This window comes from Tamandua tetradactyla, chromosome 1 (genome assembly GCF_023851605.1).
Source record: "Tamandua tetradactyla isolate mTamTet1 chromosome 1, mTamTet1.pri, whole genome shotgun sequence".
In the NCBI taxonomy this organism is placed as follows: domain Eukaryota; kingdom Metazoa; phylum Chordata; class Mammalia; order Pilosa; family Myrmecophagidae; genus Tamandua; species Tamandua tetradactyla.
The window spans coordinates 43,009,478-43,034,094 of NC_135327.1; the positions used below are offsets into that span (position 1 = coordinate 43,009,478).

Sequence of the window (24,617 nt, forward strand, 5' to 3'; positions counted from 1 at the left end):
TCATAGAAGTTCCCAGAATTTACAAAATATAGGTTCTCTGTGGTCAGGCTGTAGGAGGTTTGTATGGGCACATACCCTGGCCCTGGAGAAGCCCTAGGAGAGATTGCTGCTGGGAATCCTTTGATCATGGTGGGAGTTTGCAGAGTGAAGCCCCAGAACACTGAGTGCATTTGGAAAGCCGCACCAGATCTGTCATTTGAGTCAGGGATCCCCCAGGATGGCATTGATGTCCCACTGAAACCAACTGCAGCACAATAGCACGGAAGCTGTTTTTCATGGAGATTCCTTTGCCATTGGGGGATCTTGCCTGAGCCTGAAGCGTTTCCGTGTATTGTTACCTAAGACTAGGACTTTTCATTTTCCTATGGAGGATTTCTTTTTTAAAAATTCTAACTCAGGGTATGGATAGTGTGGTGATATAATTTTATCAAGGCAGTCAGTTCCACACAACGATTTGTATTGCTATAAAACTATATTGTGTATGCTGCAGAGGAAAAGTAGTCTCCCAGGTTTGCTGTTCTTGTATGTGTGCTCCCAGCAGAGAATTTTTTTTTGTATCATATGCTTGCCTAACTTGAGTATGATTACAGGCTAGTTTTCCAACCTTGGCTCTTCTGTCTGGGCTTAAAAGCTGTGAACCAGGAGCTGAACAAAGCCCTGCCATCCTCAGTGGTGAGCAGGCCCCACGCTGCAGCTGGCCTCTGCCAACCGTGGCTCCCAGGGGAGACCACCATTGAGCTCACAATTGTTATGAAACCGTTTGGGGTCTCTGGATCCCTGGCTGAGGTGGCCCTGGCATTGGTCCGCCTCTAGACAAGAATACTTTGAAGAATTTCTGTCATCTGAAAGAGCTGCAAGTGTTGCTTATAATGTAGTTCTTATACTTGACCATGTCTAGTTGGTGAAGTTCTAAGAGGTCCTTGTGAGGACAGAATGTTAGTTAGTGGATGTCCACCAAAAAATGGGGGTCGCCCATAAAACATTCCAGAACTTCTGGCTCCTGCCCCCCCTTATCCCCCCTCCCCCACTGGATTGATCCAAGGCTGAGCAGGGCGCAGGTTTCTTTTTCATTTCTTGGCCTTTGTGAGTGTACACCTGGAAAGGTTAATTGGTGACCACCTCTTGATTATCTTATATGAGAGGGCTCTTGCTGTGAATCATGACTGTCCGTGCCTATGGCCAGAGTTCAGAATCCACTTGAAAACATAAGTACTGCCTTGCCTAGGACTGGAAGGCCTCCTTGAGCTCACTGCAGTTTTCATTTGCAGAGGTTACTATCAGAATGAAAAGTTTATGACTTGATCTTGCTGAACTGAGGGCAATAGCCTGTGGGAGAAATTAATATTACAGATACAGTGATGGCGTTATCAGTGTGGAAAGCATGTTGTAAGCGTTTTGTTAGAAGAAGCAGCAGCAAAACTGTGTGTTTTGTGATGAGAGTGATTTTTCTTAGAGCATAATGCTGAGGCTTTAAAACAATCTCCCTTCTCAGTACCTTCTTGAAAATGTCCTAAGGTCATGATTTGTAGCCCGTGATTGCTGCTTAGAAATTCCTGCTCTATTTCTCTTGCCCACTGGAAAAGTAATCTCAACTTTTAAGCCACTAACAAACTGGACCACATCCTACCGTATGCTGCTCTAGGGGCATCAGAGGACAGTGCCTGAGGGAGGCCCTCCCACTCCTTCCTCTCCTGTCACACTAAGTTCTGTTTTCTTCCCTATGTTCTCAGCTTTTCACAACTCCTTCACTGTTCATCTTTAGAGGGGCTGGACCTTGTTTCTCTCTCTTGTTTAAAGGACTGGTAATGTGACGAGAGCTTTAAACTCAGTTAATAAAAATTGAGTGTATTGAAATAAAATTTCCTCTTGGAGCATTTCACTGGGTGTCAGCCAGGAAGGTGTGGACCTGGAACTGGTTGCCTCTGATCCCTTGGACTTTGGCCACCAGGTGAGAATGGAGTGCTTTATCCTCCTGGTTTGGGGCATGCCATTAGAGGAAGGACCCCTTTTCTGGGGCAAGGATTGGGGTTAGTGAAGCTGCGCTCTCTCCGGGACTCTGTGCAGACATTAGAATGTGAAATTGTCCAAGTGGAATCTGTAAATTGGTGGGCTTACTGAGAACAATTTTTCCAGTTTCCCAGTGTGCAGGTTGCAGGTTTGGTAAGTCTTCAAGAGCTGTCTGTAAAAAAACTAGTTTTCCCCATACCAAATTCATGATTACTTTTCAGGATTGTGATGCAGGTTTTTTTTTTTTTTGGGGGGGGGGAGGTTTCTTGGATAAGCTTGTTTTTTTTTTTATTAATTAAAAAAATTAACAAACAAAACATTAAGATATCATTCCATTCTACATATGTAATCAGTAATTCTTAATATCATCACATAGTTGCATATTCATCATTTCTTAGAACATTTGCATGTGATGCAGGTTTTTATCTCTGACCCTGTTGGTTGTGTTTTTCAGCACTGGGGGAAAGGGAGGTAGCAGAGTGGGGATGACACACAGGGCCTGCTGGCCAAGACGCACATGGCCAAATGCCTGCAGATGTGTTTCATTTGGCTGACATGGTATTTTTTAAATCAGCCAGTTTCACATGGAAGAAAATAAAAGGATTTCTGGTCTAACACGAAGAATCAAATCTGTATCAACCCAGTGCACACATTACCACCAAGACAATCAGTTATGACTGGGTGATACCTGCTCCTTAAGTTAGGTGGGTCGTTTTTGCCGTATACCTCACCACTCCTTATCGCCCTACCTGTCCTGTGCTTGTGGTCATGTACGTCTTTGACCCCTGTGGTGGGCAGATCTTGAATCAGAGCTTCAGAGTCTCCTGGATGTTAGGTTACAGACTGTACTCTGCCATCTATACTGTTGCTTCCTGTTTCCCAGCACAAAGAGGGTCTCCCAGTATCTTGGGTTAAAAATGGCTCACTTCCAAAGAGGAGTGGATAAGAATGTGTAGCATGATGGCTGAGGTTTGTTTCTTCTCTGAATTTATTAGTATGAAGAAAGAAATAGTGAAACCTCAAATTTGGTGGTGAGGGTAGGGGTGGAAGCTGTCAAAAGCCTCAGTTCCTACAAAAAAATTAATGTATGTTTATGTATTCGGCAGGTGAAAAGAAAGCAAGCCAGGATGGATATTTACGACACTCAAACCTTGGGGGTCGTGGTCTTTGGTGGCTTCATGGTGGTTTCTGCCATTGGCATCTTCCTGGTGTCGACCTTTTCCATGAAGGAGACATCGTATGAAGAAGCCCTAGCCAACCAGCGCAAGGAGATGGCAAAAACACACCACCACAAAGTAGAGAAGAAAAAGAAAGAGAAAACTATGGAGAAGAAAGGAAAGACCAAGAAAAAGGAAGAGAAGCCCAACGGGAAGATTCCTGAACATGAGCCATCCCCAAACATGACTATTCTCCTCAAAGAAACAATGCGGGCACCTCCTATGGCCATGGCTCCAACCCTGGCCCATGCCCCTGTGGTCATTGCCCCTGTGGCCACAGTACCAGCCATGCCCCAGGAGAAGCTAGCCCCCTCCCCTAAAGACAAAAAGAAGAAGGAGAAAAAAGTGGCAAAGGTAGAACCAGCAGTCAGTCCTATAGTGAATTCCATCCAGGTTCTTGCCTCAAAGGCCGCTATCTTGGAAACTGCCCCCAAGGAGGTGCCTATGGTGGTTGTGCCCCCAGTGGGTGCCAAGGCCAGTGCGCCAACCACTGGCAGTGCTCAGGGCAAGAAGGCAGAGGGGGTTCAGAACCAAGGCAAAAAGGCAGAGGGGACCCCCAACCAGGGTAAAAAGGCAGAAGGGTCTCAGAACAAGGGTAAAAAGGCAGAGGGGACCCCCAACCCGGGTAAAAAGTTAGAAGTGGTCCAGAACCAAGGCAAAAAGGTGGAGGGAACTCAGAACCAGGGTAAAAAGGCAGAAGGGTCCCAGAACCAGGGGAAAAAGACAGAGGGGAGCCCCAACCAGGGTAAAAAAGCAGAAGGGACCCTCAATCAGGGGAAAAAGGTAGAAGTGGTCCAGAACCAGGGAAAAAAGGCGGAAGCAGCCCAGAACCAGGGGAAGAAAGCAGAGGGGGCTCAGAACCAGGGGAAGAAGGCAGAGGGAGCCCAGAACCAGGGGAAGAAGGTAGAGGGAGCCCAGAACCAGGGGAAGAAGGCAGAGGGAGCCCAGAACCAGGGGAAGAAGGCAGAGGGAGCCCAGAACCAGGGGAAGAAGGCAGAGGGAGCCCAGAACCAGGGGAAGAAGGCAGAGGGGGCCCAGAACCAGGGGAAGAAGGCAGAGGGAGCCCAGAACCAGGGGAAGAAGGCAGAGGGGGCCCAGAACCAGGGGAAGAAGGCAGAGGGAGCCCAGAACCAGGGGAAGAAGGTAGAGGGGGCCCAGAACCAGGGAAAGAAGGCAGAGGGGGCTCAGAACCAGGGGAAGAAGGTAGAGGGGACCGCCAACCAGGGTAAAAAGGCAGAGGGGGTCCAGAACCAAGGGAAAAAGGCAGAGGGAACTCAGAACCAAGGCAAAAAGGTAGAAGTGGCCCCAAACCAGGTCAAAAAGGGGGAGGGGGCCCAGAACCAGGGCAAAAAGGCAGAGGGAGCCCAGAACCAGGGCAAAAAGGGGGAGGGGGCCCAGAACCAGGGCAAAAAGGCAGAGGGGGCCCAGAACCAGGGGAAAAGGGGGGAGGGGGCCCAGAATCAGGCCAAAAAGACAGAGGGGGACCCCAGCCAAGGCAAAAAGATGGAAGGGGTTCCCAACCAGGGCAAAAAAGCAGAGGGGACCCAGAATCAGGGCAAAAAGTCTGAGGGAAGTCCCAGTCAGGCCAAAAAAGTAGAGGGAACCCCCAACCAGGGCAAAAAGATGGAGGGAGTCCAGAACCAGGGGAAAAAGGCAGAGGGAGCCCAGAGCCAGGGGAGAAAGACAGATTCAGTTGCCAATCAAGGCCCTAAGGTAGAGAGTGTTGCAAACCATGGGAAAAAAGCAGAGGGGGGCCCCAATCAAGGCAAAAAGGCAGAAGGAACCCCAAATCAGGGCAGAAAGTCAGAGGGGTCTCCCAAACAGAACAAAAAGGTAGATGTGACTGCAAATCAGGGTAAAAAGGCAGAGTCACCTGTACAGGGTAAAAATACAGATACAGTCCAGAGTCAGGAGGCACCAAAGCAAGAGGCTCCTGCTAAGAAGAAATCTGGTTCAAAGAAGAAAGGTGAGCCTGGTAAGTTATCCTGATTTTCTTTATGAACTTGAAGGAGAAGCTGTCTTTGAATGGCTTGCAGATTCCCTTTTGAGATGCTGTCTGTGTCAAGCTATCGCCACAACAAGACTGCATAACAAACATTCCAAAGTTCAGTGGCTTATGCAGCAGTCATTTATTCTTCCTCATACCCCTGGGAGTTGGCTGCAGGTTGGCTGTCTGGTCCGAGTTATCTTAGCTGTACAGCTCTGCTTCAGGCTATGGTTTAATAGGGTTGGCTCCTGGCTGCAGGGTGAGCTCGGGTCTGTTTCTCAGTGTTCAATGTGGGGCTGAGGCTGAGACTTCACTGTGACTCCAGCAGGCAGTCCCCTCTCAAAGGGTATGGCAGTTGCCTAGGCGCATTTCAAATGCAGACCTTATTGGCTAGAGCAGGTCCCATTACTGAGTCTGAGTCAGGTGTGGGGAAGTCCACAGTGTCTCCAGCAGGAGGACCTGCAAAGGCATGTAGGAAAAGGTGTAAGTCCAAGGAGAGGGTATAGTAATTCCATCCAGCATGCACTCTGGAACAGTTCTCTGTCTTGCCAAATGTTTCTTCAGCACCTCGCTCTTCCTACCAGCCTGTCCTGCACTCTTACCTCACCTGTTGCTTTGTATATAGGCTTGAGCCAATTGAGGTATTAAATGAGTAATGGTATGATAATATTTTAAGGAGAAGTGACATCTTCCCACCCCCCCAACCCCACCCAGTTTTCTTACTTCCCTGTCTCCTACCATGGTCATTTAATAGAGGGGAGATAGACCATTAATTTGCCTTTATCCTTTTAGGATGTATTACTCTAGAAATGGGGCCAGGAAGTTCCCATTTCATGTTCATCACTCATTTGGATACAGTAGAAGCTTATTTATTTGTTTATTTGACTAGCCATTAGTCGATCTGGAAAATTTATTGTATCTGTCTTAACAGTAATGTGTCTTCTGGGGTCTGAAGTGTTTGATCCTGTGCCTGGTAGTACAGAGCCCTGCGTTTTAGTCAGGTTTCCCTCTCTTGTCAATTTGAGAAGCAGATGGTACCCTTTCTTGGATAACACCTCCTCTCTAAGCTTTTGAGGGACCTTGTTCAGCTCCCACCCTGTCCTTCAGGATGGACTGATCCTAGAGTGGGTATAGGCTTCTGCTGGGGATCAGCCCACAGGCCCCACCAGGGCAGGCTGACCTCTCCAGCCCTCTGAAAACCCAAACGCTCCACCTTACCCTTCTACCAGAGGCCAGTGGGGGACGGTACACTGCCTTTTCTGGAACGGGACGGTGTACTTGACCAGGGTGTTCTGGGAGAGACGCTAAGCCAGCGATGGAGCTGAGAACTGAACTGTTTCCTAGCTTGCCGTTTTGGGTGTGTTTAGACTGGTACTTCGGCCTACTGTGGATGGGGTAGAAGTTGGAAATAAGATTTGAAACACTGGGGAGAAAGCACAACCGTCCTAATTTGCAGGTAATAAAAAACCTTTTTAGGAGTAAGACATGAGGTGGTATAAAAGGAAATGAGAACAAAGAAGAGAAATACCATGTTCCAGGTTAAGAAGATTAAATGTTACATATGAAATGATTGTCCTTCCCAAACTAGCTTACTGGTTTACCATCATTCTAGCCAAAGTTTCAATGGAATTTCTCCCCCACAATTTGACAAATGATTCTAAATCCTATCTGGAAGGAAAGACAGGTGAGAACATTGTGTAAGTTTTAAAGCAGTTTGTGAAATGCAGGTCCTGTCTGATCTGTGAGTTTGTCCCCAAGCCACTGTAATGTAAGGTATGGGTCTGAGGCTGCCGAGTCAGGAAGAGAGTAATCCTGAAACAGACTCTGTCACACCTAAGAACATAAATGGGGGAGGCGTTATATTTCAGGGGGAAGGAGCTTGAGATGAATTAGAGTTAATGTAAAAAGAAATCAAGCCCTAGGAAATAAAAAAGAGGTGGAATTAACATTGCTCAGCCTGGCTGGTGGAGATGGTCACTCCCGAGGTTGCAGTGAGTGACCTCAAGGGAGATGAGGGAGGCCTGACCACACAGACAACCCTGTGGTCGTCCAGAACAAGATTAAAATGCAAGTATATACACACGGGGGAAATATTTGCAGCTCACGTGACACCTGAAAGGTCAATTTCTTTATTCTCCAGAATGTCTAAACAACCTTGAAACAGGGCAGAGATCATATTGTGTACTGTTTTTCCTTTTCTGGGTTTGTTCTGATATACACTCAGCCCTGTCCTGTGGCTAGGGTGGAAAGGCATCTTGGGGGAACACAGTAAAATAGAAAATCCCCTGCAAGAGAGATCTTAAAAAGGATTTTTAGAAAAACAGCTGTGATTTCCTGGAGTGTTACACATCTCAAACTTTTAACGTGAGATACCTCTTCTGGGGATCTCATGGTGCCAGGTCTTGGGGGGCCTGAGCCTCTGTGTTTCTAACCAGTCCCCAGGCTGCTGCCAGCACAGGGGCCACACTCGGGAGCCCCTGGGTCTTGGAGATGTACTCACACTAACACAGCAGGAACCTTTATTTAAAACTATTCATAGAAGCAAACACAGGGATATCTGGGATTTTTTTTTTTTTTTTAAACAGGGGCAAGCTCTGGGAATCAGACCCAGGTTTCCGGCATGGCAGGTGAGAACTCTGCCACTGAGCCACCGTTGCCCACCCAGGAATATTGTTTTTGAAAAAATGGTGGCAGTATAAATTGGATAACTCTTGAAAAGTAATTTAGCAAAATCTGTTAGGAGCTTTAAAGAGGGTAATGGTTTTACCTCTAACCCTGCGGAAGTCAGGTCCAGGCAGGAAGCTGCTGCTGGTGGGGTTTCAATATTTGACGTTGGCGGCAGCCCTCAGACCCCAGTAGTGGGGAGTGGGTGAATCTTGCCACATGCAGGTGGAGTGCAGCCACTCAGGTTGACAGTCATGAAGATCACCTAGTCGTGTGGAAAGAACGGTAATAGGGGAATTATGAGTTGAAAAAGTTAAGATACCACATTGTTTGATGCAATGGTAATGATGTTTTAAAAATAAACATCATGAAATATACCAAAATGAGAACTTCAGTTGTTTTCTGAGTTTTTTCCTTCAATGTAGTAATGGTTTATTATTAAAAAGTTGGAAAAGAAAGGCACTGGATCTGTGGGCATGACAGCACCCCCTTGAGTTGGAAATGCCTGTTGGTTCACTTGTATTTGGGGTGCTGGGCTGCAGTGCGTGCAGGAATTCTAATGGGCTATTAAAGTAGATAATTTTGTTTTTCAAACCTTGTTTTATGACTTTTAGAAATTATTTTGGGGCATAAAATTGGGTCTTAATATATTATCTTAAATATTCTGTTCATCGTCCCCCAAACAAAGCAATAATGAAGCTTCCTTAGTTCAGTTGTTAAGTTCCAGCAACCCAGAGAGATGTCCAGAGGGCAGAAGAGGGTGAAGGTGCCTTCTTCTGCATTCAGGGTGCCCCCAGTACTGTCAGGCCACATCTAGTCTCCGTCTGGATCCATCTTGGTAGTTCTGGGGTGAGATTCACAGAGGACTGGAGTGCAAGAGCCCAGGAAGGACAGAGTGGAGAGGCTCAGGGTGGTTTACAGGCCATGCAGGACCACTGAGAACTCCAGTTGTAGTGGCGAGACCTCTCTTGGCTCTCAGGGAAGCATTTATGAATACAGAAGGGGTTGATAACTAATAGGACCTGAAGTTCCAGGTCTGGTCCCATTGACGTGCATTCAGTCTGCTCTTTCTCTTTCAACTTTGAGTGCTGAAAATTTATCCACAAAGGCTTTCCATCTCTCATGTGTCTGAAGTTCATCACCGGGGTGGTGCTCTTGCTTGGAAAGCAGGGTCTTTATGAGAATAAGCATTCAGAATCCTTTAGGCCCAGGACACAGCTTCTGCTCCCAGTGCTGAGATGACACGTCCCCACCTACATCCCTGCCATGGGGGCAGGACTCCTCAGCTTCCTGTAGGGGCAGTGGGTCCAACTTAGAATGCTGGGCTGCAGGATGAGTGGTGGGGAAGGAAAAGACGTGCTTGTGTCTCACGTCCCAGGAACCATTGAGGCTGATGACCAGCCAGCAGAGGTGGGTGTGGGGAAGTCAGGTACACATTTGGAGTGGGTGTCTGTGGCAACTCTACATGGATAGGGATCCAGATGACACACCAGGCTCTTTCATTTTGTGTCTTTGAGTGCTTCAGAGAGACCCTGTATGGCCACCCTTAGACCCGGGTAGACGAGCATGTGTGGGAGTTAGATTTGTCCAAGTCAGCCTTGGTTCGGTGGCTGGGGCTTGGGCAGTCATGTGGCAAATGAGCAGTGTTGTAGAGCTTACTCTCTGGCTCCCTTGGGGCAGGCTGTCTACTTGTGTCTGCCTTGTTGGACAATATCACAATCTGCTTATTTCCTGTACTTTGTAACCACCCAGCTGGGCCAGTTTCTCAGCCACACAATCCACATTTCAAGGGCTCAGTACCCGTGTGCCTGGTGACTATCATCTTGGATAGGGCTGCTGTAGATGTAGAACATGTGCACCAGCACAGAAAGTTCTCTTTTGCACAGCCCTGCTCTGACCAGGGGCTGTTTCGAGGGATAGCAGCCTCTTGCAGGGGGCCTGTGAAAATGATCTTGTCTTTGCAGACCTGTGCTGGCATCACACATAGCTCAGTCCCCACTCTGTTCTGCCTTCCTGCATACTGAGAGGGGTGTAGGTGAAGTCACCGAAGAGGTGGCTTGCCCATGACACATGGCAGGTTAGATGCAAATCCGGAAGCGGAGCTGGGGCCTGTCAGAGGGTGAGATGACATGGTTGGCCTGAGGAGGTGACCTTAGGGGCTGAGCCCAGCCAGACTCCTCCTGGTGGGCCCCCAGGGGGAAGCCAGGCAAGTACACAGGACACTTTTGCAGATCCACGTTGTACTGTTCCAGAAGTTCTGATCTGATATTCATTCCTGCACGGACAAATCGGGACCATGACACAAGTTTTTTTTTTATTACTTGTCTGGCCATATTTGATTGGACACACCTCCCTTCCTATTTCGTGCTTTGTAAAGTTTATTATTATAAATAACGTGTTTCCAGCAAGTACAATTCAAAGAGCATAGAAGCATCCCAAGCTATCTGCTTTGCAGAGGAAGCCACCCAAAATGCTCTGCACATTTCTATACAAGTGACCCCACTGTAGCACACATGGCTTTGAACTTTTTTCTCCACTTGGCCTGAAACTAAAGACATCTTTCCATGTTCGCGCCTGTAGCTGCCTTGTTCACCTGTAAAGTAATCCATGGCACGAGTGAGTCCTGATTAAGTGTCATGTCAGGTACGTGTAGGGTGTGTTTTTTGCAACTAAAATCGATGCAGTGGAGTTGTGAGAGGCCCACCCAGTTGGCACCCTCCTTCTGACTTAGCCATTGCCCACTTGTGCTGCTGTGGACATGGGGATGGTTTCAAGGAGGAGCATTATAAACCCAGATGTGGAACAAGGCAAACACGCTTGCTTGAAAACAAAAGATGTGGATTCTTTTCTGAATGTTAGGAAGAAGGGGACATTAGCAGAGTCATTAGCAAAGTGAACATTTTCCTGAAAGCAGGGTCCCAGTGGGTTGGACTGCTGCCAGCTTATAGCCTCCTCACACACCTTAGTGGGCTCGTTCTCTAGGGGGTAACTCAGATTTGGAAAGCCAAGCTTCTTGCACAGGGAGTGTGTGTATGCAGTGTTGGATGCAGGGCGAGAGGTGGGCAGGCAGTTGTTGAAGTCTGTTTTTGTTGTCTGATTTAACCTTTGCCCCTGTGGTGATGCCAGTGTGCCTTCCCAGAACTGCTCCCCGCCCTGCAGGACTAAGTTTGTTTAAACTTGCAGGAGAAGTGCTCCATCTTAGCACCTAGGGTGGAGTCCACATTCATACAGTGTGTGCCTGTGCACCTGAATAAACGTGAAACTTAGAATTTTGAAGTACAGTGTGCATACATTCTGGAAACCCCAAATTTAGTGTGAGCAGAACATTGTGCTTTCCACTGAAGCCTAGAGCCAGGCCACAGAAATTGCAGTTCCCACTGCCACCACCTCACTTAGGAGAAGGCGAGGGTGCAGAGCCCTTGCTGTGTACTTGGGGCAACTGTAGCTGGCCCGAGGACCTGAGCCTTGCCTTAGGGTTAGGGGGAAGGCAGGATTCCCTGCTGGTACAGGTGGGTTTTACTCTGATGTATGGCCAGGGCTGCACCCACAACCCTGTTTCCAAAAGGATCTCAGGGCCCAAGAGAGCCACACCCTCCTTGATGAGATAGTAAGTACAACCTGAGAAATAGGTGTTTAGGAAATATCTGCCCAGCATGGTATCTATCACACGCTTGTCAGCATGGGGAAAAGGCCTTCATGGAGGTAGGGTTATGGATAATTTTACAGTCTTCCCTTCATACTTCTGTATTTTCCAGGTTTTCTATAACATGTTACTTTTAAAGTGAAAAAGAAACCAAAACTCCAGTATTTGTCTATGTAAATAAGTAAGCTCCTCATTGTCCCAAAACTGAACTCCTCCCATCCCCTCAGGAGTTTTAAGGCAGCCGAGCCCCTGACTCTGGGTCTCTTGTACATCATCTGAGCAGCAAAAGGGAGTTCCTTGCTCCTTTGGGTGGTTGAATTTGAGAAAAGATCTCTGCTAATTCTTCTCAGACACGTAGGTGCTTAATAAATTTTAGCAGAATGGAGTTAAAACATGAAATTCAAGGTGGTTCCCATGACTGACAAACCTTGTAGCTTCCCAGGAGGATGGTGTCTTAGCTGGGCCGCCATTTTACTTCTGCAAGATCAGGTGTAAAGTCAAAGATAGGGAATTCCAACAATCTAAAATCCAGAGTCATGCTCTATAACCTGATGAGGGCAGGGGTCACAGAGGCCAGGGGTTATGGGGAAGAGTTTCCAAACCTACCAGAAAAATTTATTCATGTTGTCTGTGCATAGCAGGGACCGTCACCTTAAATTATAGGCCTGGTGTAATACCCCTACTATCCTACTGTGTTCTAAGCATCGTGTTTGGTAGGTTCCCATAGAGAATTTGACACCATCGTAATTCTCAACCAGATGCTTGTTTAGGTGCTTTGTATATGAAGCTCCTTTCATGTATTTATCCTTCATAAGAGTTCCATAAAGTGTATTTGTATTTTTACCTGTTTTACAAATGCTTAAACCAAAGCTCAGCTCTGGGCAAGGCTTCCCAGCAGAGACGCAAGCAGGGACCAAGGCCTCAAGCTACCCACCATCAGCCCCTGCTGTCCCTCAGTTGCTTGTCCACCCTCCTTAATGTCCAAGGCACAGAAAGGGATGGGTTGGGCTCAAGTGCGAAACTTTCTTTTGCACTTAACTTCTTATGGTCTCAGGTTCTGAAGAAAATTTTCTGGGGCTTTCAAGCCTTTTATTCACTTTAATTTCTTCAAATCCAAACTTTTTTCTTTTTTTAAAGAAGAACAAAAATATCCCCTAGGGAAGCATGCCAGTGTCGTGGGTCACTGCATGTCTTGGAGATGCTGCTGGACAACATTCTTTCAGAAATCTCCATTCGGTTATTTTAAGCTCTGAGGCCCTTGGCTTGCTCCTGTCCCTGCTCACAGGCAGCTTGCTCAAAAAGCCCATGATTACAAATCGCTTGTCTTTTTCTCCAGGCATTAGGTAAAATCTTGATTGTCATTTAAAATGCATTCTCCTTCCTAAGGAAGAAGCCCAAGGAGGGATCTTGTCTGGAGAGCCTCCAGACATTGTCTTTCTTTTAAAACCATTACAATGTGTAGCTTTTCCAGATCTAAAATGGGTTTTGTTAATTTTGGGGGTGAAAAACAAAAATGGAAAGAAGAAAAAAGTAATTCAGTCTATGGGATATATATTTTTAAATTCTGTTAGCATTAAATGTACAAGCTCCCTATTTTAGGTCATTTTCTTTTTCCATCCAGAGGAACAGGCCTGATTAAAAGGCTGAACATGGGCTTGCTCCTGACCTTGTTTGGACTTTGTTCCCATGCCCACAGCAGTCGGGGACCCACAGAGCTGACCCTTGGGCAATGCTGCATCCTGCCCTGATTCCATCCCCACCCCCACCCCCACACATTATACACAGAGCTGAGCTTGCGATTGTGTTTGCGTGACACCCAAGCCCACTTGCAGGTGCAGTGAGGTAGAGGAGCCCGACTTGCTGCCTAGGATGCCTTGGTAAGTCCTGTTTTTTCAAGGGTCTCAAGGATGGTTTCCCTGGGCCAGGGCTGGGAAGACATGGTCAGTGGGGAGGCTGACCTGAGTTGCTTGTTTCTAGAAACGTGCTACCTACCAGCTCCAGCGGAGCCTTCCTTAGAAGGGCAGGGGCATGTCTCTAGTCCTTGAATCTCAGGCTGTTGACCAGATGACTACTGGAGTTCTGTTGGGGTGAGGGGTCACCCACTGGTCATGGGAGGCACCCAAGGTTGTAGTGGAGCTGGGCCCTGTGCAGGGTCCAGGCTGCAGCAGTTCAGCCTGAATCTGGGTATCTGAAGGAGAAACCTTCAGTGGAATCCAGACATTCCACTAAAAAAATGAGTGGCTTTGTCAGTGGCTTTTTCCCCTAGCCCGCGAGGTTACATGTCTGTGTCCAGTTCACTGTCTTGGGTTGACCCCGGGGCTCTTTCCCACCTAGTCGGTTTCCTAAAATCCTCTTGGGCCTAGACCACAACCTTGAGCACCCAGCCTTGCCCTGAGCTTCTAAGTATTGAGCCTTGCTCTCTTCCATCCTTGTTCATGACCTGCAGGATAAGAATCTGAATTTCTTTGATATCATCAGCCTTAGCCTCCGCCCGTCTGTCCCCTGCTGCCACCTTCCAAAGTCCTCATCCTCACACAGTGCTGGTTGACTCAGGAGCCCCTGCCGTAAAAGCCAACCTGTCATTGTTGCTTCCCTCGGTGTCTTGGTCCCACCCCATTGTGCTGTTGCCATGCACCATGTCTCTTCTGCGTCATTTAGCTGCACCTTCCACCTCTCACCTGCCTTTCTAGGCTCAGAGTTTAGCAGACTGCCACCTCCACGGAAGGGTTCCTGCAGTGTGTGAGCTGGAGTTGGGCTGTAGCCTTGGGTAAAGCTGCCCCAGTCGGTGATCATCCCGTCCTGTCAGCCACCAGCGGCCTTAACCAATGTCTGGTGGTGCTCTGAGGCTCCTCCCCAAGCAGACCTGAGGCCCCCGCTTGCCAGCCCAGGAAGTCAGGTGTGAGCAGGGCAGTGTAGCGGGTGGGGGGAGGAAAGGCACTGGAAATGGTGCAGAAGCTGCTAAGATTAGACTGTCGCCATCCCCTAGCCCTAAGGATCCCAGAAATTATGTAGACGGAGAGTACATTCTCCATGAAGGGCCCCACAAGTGGCCATGAGAGACTCCCAAGTGCCTCTTTGCAAGACCTAAGCTTACTTTTAGTGATTCAGACTCCCAGTGTGGGGTGCCCAGCCGCCTCTGCTAGTTCAGTCCCTCCAAGCCCAGGCTAAGCGTTGGCAACAGGCAGCTGCCCGCAGCCTGGAGTTTGCTTCCTCCTGGCTTTGAAAGTCTGTTTTAATGGATTAAATGTTGAGTCTTGGACATACTTATATTAGTGTTTAAGATTTAGTGACAGCAAAGATTGCCAGAGTCCTCACAGTATCTGCTGCTGGAGGACATGCAGTGACCTTGGTTGACAGTGGTGGAGTGGGAGCGCATCCCTCATGAAAGGCCTTGGTGCTGCAAGGGGCAGTGCTCCTGAGACTGAAGGAGATGCCAGCCCACCCCCATCACTACCTCCCCCCCATACCAAGCTCCAGGAGATCCAGTTTCTGTTTCCAAGAGCTATTTTTTTTTCTTTCAGTTTTACTGCCCCAGATTTGGGGGGTACGGGGGGGTACAGTGATGGCACAGTTCTTACCTAAGAGATCCAATGAAAAACACTTTGTCAGGTTAAGACTCTTTAAAAATAGTGTTCATGTGAAAGTGTGGAAGGGCATGGAAGGGGCAGAGAGTGGGTGGGTGGGGGTGGCAGGGGAGGAGACTGAAGTTTGCTACACAAACCTTGGGATTGGTTCACTTATGATTTTATTTTTAGTTTAAAAATCTATTAAAATAGTGTTACATTGGAAAGTTTTATAAAGTTTATCAAAGCAATGCCCCTTATAGGATACTCACAAGCATTTTGTAGGCAAAGCACCCTCATGTATTCCTCTGCCTTTCCTTGGGGAGCATGTGTTTGTAGAGTGCTTGGGGCCACAGGCTGGATGGCATCTGCGGAGGACACAGCGTTCATCGGTGAAGTGTCTGCCAGCCTCCTGCGTGCAGGGTTGGGCCATGGGGTCTTGGACTGTCCACTTCTAGAAGGGGGTCCTCAAGGAGAACCCGGCAAGAGTTGGTTGAAGAGAGGCTGGAGACATCAGCCGCATGGGGCCTCTACAGCATTGGGGGTGGCCCAGATTTAAGCCATCAAGGGGGCTTTTGAGGGTCCCCAGGGCTGAGAAGGGGCCTCGTCCAGGAGTAATAAGGTGTGAGTCATGCATATAAGTCCCATAATTTAAATTTTCTAGTGGTCACATTTTTTAAAAAGGTAAAAAGAAACAAATGTAATTAATTTTAGTAGCATTTTATTTAACTCCATGTATCAAATATGACATAATTTCAACATACAATCAATGTAAAAATTATTAAAGGTATTTTACATTCTTCCCCCCCCCACCTACCAAGTCCCTGACACCCGGCGTGCTTTCCACTTTTAACACCTCTGTACTTGGCCCTGACCACGTTTTCAGGGCTTGGCAGCACCCATGGCTAGTGGCCAGCACGTGACTGGACTTTGCTGCATTACTGTTGGAAGATGACTTTGAGGGCAGTTCCGCAGGGTGGGAGTTTACGTGAGGCAGCCCTAGTCACTCTGTGACTCTTTGTTATTGAAACAAATGGCTTGCCTTCTCCTGGGCCGCATCTCCAGGCTGTGGTGGGAAGACAGGACTGCTGATATGGGCTTCTCTCCAGACAGGGACATGCCAGTTTGTGTTTTCTTTTGGCTCAGCTGTACCCAGAGTTTTCTATAGTGTGAATTTACTGTCACCATCACTTTAAATTATGTATGTACATACTTTTTAATGAGAAGGCAGCTAAAGGGGGATATGCTCTCTTGAGTCTTGACTTTCATTGCACCCACGACACTTCTTAGCCCCACCCACTCCTTGGCCTTTGACGTTGGCAGGGTTATTTTTTTTTTTTTTTTTTAAGGAAAGACAGAGAGAAGGAAGGAAGGATAGAAGGAAGGAAGGAAGGAAGAAAGGGAAACATCTTTAAACATTTTGTTTTTATTGTATTCTGTTTCTCGTATTTGTTACATGGGCTGGGGCCGGGAATCGAACCGAGGTCCTCCGGCATAGCAGGCAAGCACTTTGCCCGCTGAGCCACCGCGGCCCGCCCAGGCAGGGTTATTTTTAATCTTCTGAGCTTCCCCAAGTCACAGAGTTATCAGACGAAGGTGTTCATAGCAACCAGCTCACCCACGTCCTATTTTCCCCTTTTTAAAGTGTCATGTTAAGTGCCTTGACTTATAATGAAAATATTGTGACTAGCAGGTAAAAATTTTGTGACAAAACAGGGAATTTAGGGATGCCATGGAAAGCCTCCCCATTCATTGTCCTTGCCTTGGTGAGGCTAGCTGAGAAATGACACTGCAGACTGCCCTTTCTTTTTTCTTTTTTTTTTTTTTTTAAACAACGTACAGATGTGAACATTCTTACCATATGATCATTGCATTCTTTATTTTTTTGACCAAACAACAACATACAAACATGAACATTCTTAGCATATGAACATTCCATACTTGGTGTACAATCAGTGGTTCACAGTATCACCACGTGGTTGTATATTCATCACCATGATCATTTCTTAGAACATTTGCATCAATTCAGAAAAAGAAATAAAAAGAAAAAACTCATACATTCCATACCCCTTACCCTTCCATCTCATTGACTGCTAGTATTTCCATCTATCCCATGTATTTTAGCCTTTGTGTCCCCTATTTTTTTTTCTATACCCCTTACCACTCCCTTTCATTGATCACTAGTATTTCAGTTTACTAAATTTTTTTTAACATTTGTTCCCCCTGTTATTTATTTTTAATCCGTATGTTTTACTCATCTGTTCATAAGATAGAAAAGAAGCGTCAGACACAAGGTTGTCACAATCACACAGTCACATTGCAAAAGCTATATCATTATACAATCATCTTCAAGAAACACGGCTACTGGAGCACAGCTCTGCATTTTCTGACACTTCCAGCCTCTCCATTACACCTTAACTAAACATGATATCTATTTAATGCGTAAGAATAATCTCCAGGATAACCTCTCGACTACGTTTGGAATCTCTGAGCTACTGACACTTTATATTGGGTCATTTCACTCTTCCCCCTTTTGGTCGAGAAGGTTTCCTCAATTCCTTGGTGCTGAGTTCCAGCTCATTCTAGTATTTCTGTCCCACATTGCCAGGAAGGTCCACACCCTTGGGAGTCATGTCCCACCTAAAGAGGGGGAGGGTAGTGAGTTTGTTTGTCATGTTCACTGAGAAAGAGGCCATACCTGAGCAACAAAGGAGGTTAGAGGCCATACCTGAGCAACAAAGGAGGTTCTCTTGGGGGTGATTCTTAGGCCTAATTTTAAGTAGGCTTAGCCTATCCTTTGTGGGGTTAAGTTTCATATGAACAAACCCCAAGATTGAGGGCTCAGCCTGTTGCTTTGGTTGTCCCCACTGCTTGTGAGAATATCAAGAATTCTCTACCTGGGAAAGTTTCTCACCATTTCCCCAAGGGGACTTTACAAATACTTTTTTATTCACTGTTCAAATCACTGTGGGGTTTATCGGGGCATCACTATGGAAAAACTTACAAAATCTCATGCCCTACTCAAGGTTCCAAGTACTGTGGTGTTTGATTAAGCTGTCCACATAAGTTACATTAGGAAAAGCACTAGTCAAAATATAAATTTTGTACCAAATAAACATTTTTTGCTTTAGTCTCACATGTAAGTTGAAATTTTAAAATATTAATTACCATCTATTTTCAACACTCTGCAGTATTGACATTCCTTTGTTCTTCCTCATGCAAAAACATTCTTTAATTTGTACATTTAGTCACTATCCTTGTATACTCTAGGCATTCCTAGGTTATAGCATCTCAGTCTTTATTGTCTGTCTTTGCTTCTGATTTCATTTGTGCCCCCAGTCCTCCTCCCTCTATCATTCACATTCAGCTCATTCAGTGTACTAATATTATTGTATTACAGTTAGGTAGTATTGTGCTGTCCATTTCTGATTTTTTGCTATCAGTCTTCTTGCACAATCTGTATCCCTTCAGCTGCAATTACCCAATATCTATCCTATTTCTATCTCCTGTTCCTAGCTGAAATTCTCCAAGTTCATTCACTAATGTTAGTTCATCTCAGTGAGACCATACAGTATTTGTCCTTTTGTTTTTGGCTAATCTCACTCAGCATAATGTCCTCAAGGTCCATCCGTGCTGTTAACACTTCATAACTTTATTCTGTCTTATGGCTGCATAATATTCCATCATATATATACCACAGTTTGTTTAGCCACTCATCTGTTGATGGACGTTTTGGCTGTTTCCGTCTCTTTGCAATTGTAAATAATGCTGTTATAAACATTGGTGTGCAAATGTCCGTTTGTGTCCTTGCCCTCATGTCCTTTGAGTAGACACCTAGCAATGGTATAGCCGGGTCATATGGCAATTCCATATTCAGCCTTTTGAGGAACCGCCAAATTGCCTTCCACAGTGGTTGCACCATTTGACATTCCCACCAACAGTGGATAAGTGTGCCTCTTTCTCCACATCCTCTCCAGCACTTGTCATTTTCTGTTTTATTGATAATGGCTATTCTGCTGGGTGTGAGATGATATCTCATTGTGGTTTTGATTTGCATTTCCCTAGTAGCCAGGGAAGTTGAGCTCTTTTCATGTGCCTTTTAGTCATTTGTATTTCCTCTTCTGAGAAGTGTCCGTTCATGTCTTTTGCCCATTTTGTAATTGGGTTGTTTGTCTTTTTGTTATTGAGTTGAACAATCTCTTAACGTATTCTGGATACTAGACCTTTATCTGATATATTATTTCCAAATATTGTCTCCACTGACAATATTTTTACTTTCTTGACAGAGTTCTTTGATGCACAAAAGTGTTTATTTTTGAAGAGTTCCCATTTGTTTCTTCAATGCTCGTGCTTTGGGTGTAAGATCTATGAAACTGCCTCCTATTATAAGATTTATAAGATACTTCCCTACATTTTCCTCTAAAAGTTTTATGGTCTTAGATCTAATGTTTAGGTCTTTGATCCATTTTGAGTTAATTTTTGTATAGGGTGTGAGATATGGATCCTCTTTCATTCTTTTGCATGTGGATATCCAGTTCTCTAGGCACCATTTATTGAAGACTGTTCTGTCCCGGGTGAGTTAGCTTCACTGCCTTATCAAAGATCAATTGTCCATAGATGAGATGTTCTACATCTGAACAGTCTATTCAATTCCATTGGTCAGTATATCTATCTTTATGCCAGTACCATGCTGTTTTGACCACTGTAACTTCATAATGCATCTTTAGTCAGGTAGTGTGAGACCTCCGACTTCATTTTTCTTTCTCAGGGTATTTTAGCTATTTGGGGCACCCTTCCCTTCCAGATAAATTTGGTTATTGGTTTTTCTATTTCTGAAAAGTAAGTTTTGGGGGTTTTAATTGGTATTGCATTGAATCTGTAAATCTAGGTAGAATTGACATCTTAACTACATTTAATCTTCCAATCCATGAACACGATATGCACTTCTATTTATTTAAGTCTTCTGTGATTTCTTTCAGCAATTTCTTGTACTTTTCTTTGTATAGGTCTTTTGCATCCTCAGTTAAATTTATCCCTAAATATTTTATTCTTTTGGTTGCAATTGTAAATGGATTTTTTTTCTTGATTTCCCCCCTCAGATTGTTCATTACTAATGTATAGAAACACTACAGATTTTTGAGTGTTGATCTTGTAACCTGCAACTTTGCTGTACTCATTTATTAGCTCTAGTAGTTTCGTTGTGGATTTTTCGGAGGTTTTACGATGTAGTATATCATCTCATCTGCAAACAGTGAGAGTTTTGCTTCTTCCTTTCTAATTTTGATGCTTTGTATTTCTTTTTCTTGTCTAATTGCTCTGGCTAGAATTTCCAACACAGTGTTGAATAACAGTGGTGATAGTGGACATCCATGTTTTAGGGTGAAGGTTTTCAGTTTTTTCCCCATTGAGGATGACATTAGCTGTGGATTTCTCAATAATTCCCTTTATCTTGTTGAGAAAGTTACCTTCTATTCCTAGTCTTTGAAGTATTTTCAATAAGAAAGGATGTTGAATTTTGTCAAATGCCTTTTCTGTATCAATCGAGATGGTCATGTGGTTTTTCTGCTTTGATTTGTTGATATGGTGTATTACATTAATTGATTTTCTTATGTCAAACCATCCTTGCATACCTGGGATGAATCCTACTTGGTCATGGTCTATAATTCTTCTAATGTGGTGCTGGATTCTATTTGTAAGAATTTTGTTGAGGGTTTTTGCATCTATATTCATTAGAAATTGGTCTTTAGTTTTCTCTTCTTGTAATATCTTTGTCTGGCTTTGGTATGAGGGTGATGTTGGCTTCATAGAATGAGTTAGGTAGCCTTCCCTCTACTTCAGTTTTTTTGAAGAATTTGAGCAGGATTGGTACTCATTCTTTCTTGAATGTTTGGTAAAATTCACATGTGAAGCCATCTAGTCCTGCACGTTTCTTTTTTGGGAGCTTCTTAATGAGTAATTCAGTTTCTTTACTTGTGATTGGTTTGCTGAGGTCATCTATTTCTTCTCAAGTCAATGTTGGTTGTTCATGCCTTCTTAGGAAGTTGTCCATTTCAATTGTTTACTTTATTAGCATAAATTTGTTCATAGTATCTTCTCATTACCTCCTTTATTTCTGCAGGGTCAGTGGTTATGTCTCCTCTTCCATTTCTGATTTTATTTATTTGCATCCTTTCTCTTCTTTTTGTCAGCCTCACTAAGGGTCCATCAATCTTTTTGATTCTCGGGGAACCAACGTCTGGTTTTGATTTTCTTGATTGTTTTCATGTTCTCAATTTCATTTATTTCTGCTATAATCTTTGTTATTTCTTTCCTTTTGCTTGTTTTGGGGTTAGTTTGCTATTGTTCTTTCACTAGTTCTTCCAAGTGGACGGTTAACTCCTCCATTTTTGCTCTTCTTTTTTGATAGAGACATGTAGGGCAATAAATTTCCCTCTTAGCACTGCCTGTGCTGTATCCCATAAATTTTGATATGTTGTGTTTTCATTTTCGTTTGCCTTGAGGTATTTACTGATTTTTCTTGTAATTTCTTCCTTGACCCACTGGTTGTTTAAGAGTGTGTTGTTGAGCCTCCATGTATTTGAATTTTCTGGCCCTCTGCCTATTATTGATTTCCAACTTCATTCCTTTATGATCTGAGAAAATGTTTTGTATGATTTCAGTCTTTTTAAATTTGAGATGTGCTTTGTGACCCAGTATATGGTCTATCCTTGAGAATGATCCATGAGCACTTGGGAAAAAAGTGTATCCTCCTGTTGAGTCTGTTAAGTCTACCTCATTTATTGTTTTATTCAGAGTCTCTGTTTCTTTATCGATCCTCTGTGTAGATGTTCTGACCCTTGATGACAGCGTGGAATTGAAGTCTCCAACTATTATGGTAGATGTGTCTGTTTCTCTTTTCAGTGTGTTCAGTTTTGCCTCATGTATTTTGGAGCACTCTGGCTTGGTGCATAAATATTTGTAATTGTTATGTCTTCTTGTTGAATTGTTCCTTTTATTAATGCATAGTGTCCTTTTTGTCTCTTTTAATTGTTTTACATTTGAAGTCTAATTTGTGGGATATTAATATAGCTACTCCTGGTCCTTTCTGATTATGAATTATCTTTTCGCAACCTTTCACTTTCAACCTGTGTTTATCCTTGAGTCTAAGATGTGTCTCCTTTAGACGACATATAGATGGATCCTGCTTTTTAATCCGTTCTGCCAGTCTGTGTCTTTTGATTGGGGAGTTTAATCCATTAACATATAGTGTTATTACTGTAAGGGCAGTACTTTCTTCTACCATTTTGCCTTTTGGATTTTATATGTCATATCTGATTTTTCTTTTTTTTACCTTTGCTAACAGTCTTCACTTCTACGCTCTTTTCCACACTGGATCATATGGCAATTCTATATTCCTATCTTTTCCTTTCTGTCTCTAGTGTTCCGTTTAGTATTTCTTGCAGAGGTGGTCTCTTGGTCACAAATTCTCTCGGTGATTTTTTTGTCTAAAAATGTTTTAATTTCCCCCTCATTTTTGAAGGACAATTTTGCTGCATGCGAAATTCTTGATTGGCAGTTTTTCTCTTTTAGTATCTTAACTATTTCATCCCACTGTCTTCTTTCCTCCATGGTTTCTGCTGACAAATCTACCCATAGTCTTATTGGGGTTTCCTTTTATGTGATGGATTGTTTTTCTCTTGCTGCTTTTAAGATTCTCTCTTTCTCTTTAACATCTGACATTCTGATTTGTATCTTGGAGCACGTCTATTTGGATCCATTTTGTATGGGGTATGCTATACTTCTTGGTTTTTGTAATTTTAAGTCTTTCCTAAAAGTTGGAGAATTTTCAGTGATAATTTCCTCCAGTAGTTTTTCTCCTCCTTTTCCCTTCTCTTCTCCTCCTGGGATACCCACAACACCTGTATTTGTGCACTTCAATTTGTCATTCAATTCCCTGAGTCGCTGCTCATAGTTTTCCATTCTTTTCCCTGTATTTTCTTTTGCTTGTTGGATTTCAGGTGTCCTGCACTCCAGTTCACTAATCCTAGCTTCTGCCTCTTGAAATCTAACATTGTAGGTTTCCATTGTTTTTTTCATCTGTTCTCCTGTGCCTTTCATTCCCATGTGTTCTATGATTTGTTTTTTCAGGCTGGATTTCTTCTTTTTGTTCACTCCTTGCCTTCCTTATATCCTCCCTTAATTCGTTGATTTTTGATGAAGTTTTCCATGTCTGTTCAAACATTCTGAATTAATTGTTTCAACTCCTGTATCTCATTTGAATTGTTGGTTTGTTCCTTTGACTGGGCCATAGCTTCAATTTTCCTAGCATGATTCATTATTTTTTGCTGGCATCTAGGCATTTAATTTCCTTAATTAGTTTATTCTGGAGATTCCTTTCACTTTTTTTACCTAGGATTTTCTTGCTGGATGAATTTGTTGTCTGTCTGTTCTTTGACATTCAGTTCAGCTTATTTTAGCCCTCTAGCTTAGGTTTTGTTTAACAGATCGGAATTTTTCAGTTCTTGCTTTCTTGTTTCTTGCCCTGCCTGTATGGTGTTTTTTCTTTTCCCCCTTCAAAGGGTCTACTTAGGTATTATAGACCCCAGTCAGATGTTCCCAGACAAAACTGGCCTCTTCTCGGGAGGAAAGAGTCACCTGTGTCAGTTTTCCCTGAGTGTGAGACCCAGCAGATTGAAAGACTTTCCTATAAAGCCTCTGGACTCTGTGTTTTTCCTATCCTGCCCATTATGTGGCACTTGTCTGTCAGTGGGTCCCACCATCATAAGGTGATGTGGTAACTTTAACTTCAGCAGATTCTCCCTGCTGGGGGTGTGGTTGAGACAAAAGAGAGGTTGTAGACTGGCTTTTTTTAATTGCTTCAGTTTTCCACACCCTGGGGTCTGAATTCCTTGAGAGGGATTCCACCTGAGCTGGGCCCCACCCCTCTCCTGGGAAGGCACAGACACCAGACAAGCTCTCAGACAAGGTTAATTCTGCTCATTCCTGGGACAGTAGCCTGAGAAGCCCAAAGCTGTATCCAAAGAGCAGTCAAGATAGAAACAGCCACAAAAAAGAAAAGAAAAAAATCCTTTTCAGAGCAAGCCCCGGTTCCCCGGGTTTCCCAATCAAGACTTAAGTTGGTACGTTCTCTGTTGTCTCCAGGTCCTGTGCCTCCTCCTTTCCTTCAGGCCCAGACCTTTCAAGTATTTTGTGCTGTCCTATCCAAAACCTTGTTTTGTTTTGTTTCCCCCACCCCCTCTGCACCAGGGCAAAAACCAGCCACCTCAGCTTTACTGGAGTTCAGCCAAGCTGGGGGCCTATTTTAGTAGTCAGAATTTGTTAATTTCACAGTTGGAGCTTGGTCTTGCTCAGCCCCTGCTGCTAGTAAAGTCTCTTTCTATTCCCTCTGGGAAGCAGCCTGTTGGGGAGGGGTGCTGGCCGTTGCAGCTTGGGATCTCCCAGTTCTGGGTGGGCTCGCAGCCGGTCCAGCTGGTCCCAACTGGGGTACGCTGTGTGTCTGGTCACTGACATGGCCCCAGCAGTTGTTCAGTACTGTT

General features: G+C 44.7%; 1 protein-coding gene across 6 annotated transcripts in view; it reads left to right on the forward strand.

Moving 5' to 3' along the window:
* The window catches only part of RRBP1 (ribosome binding protein 1), a 73,969-nt gene that overhangs the window by 20,602 nt on the left and 28,750 nt on the right, over positions 1 to 24,617 (forward strand). For all 6 annotated transcript variants that reach the window (XM_077115015.1, XM_077115000.1, XM_077115007.1 and 3 more), the window contains exon 2: positions 3,114 to 5,199. In XM_077115015.1, coding sequence (XP_076971130.1) covers positions 3,135 to 5,199 — 2,065 coding nt within the window. In that variant the 5' untranslated portion in view covers positions 3,114 to 3,134. The remainder of the gene's footprint in view (positions 1 to 3,113; positions 5,200 to 24,617) is intronic.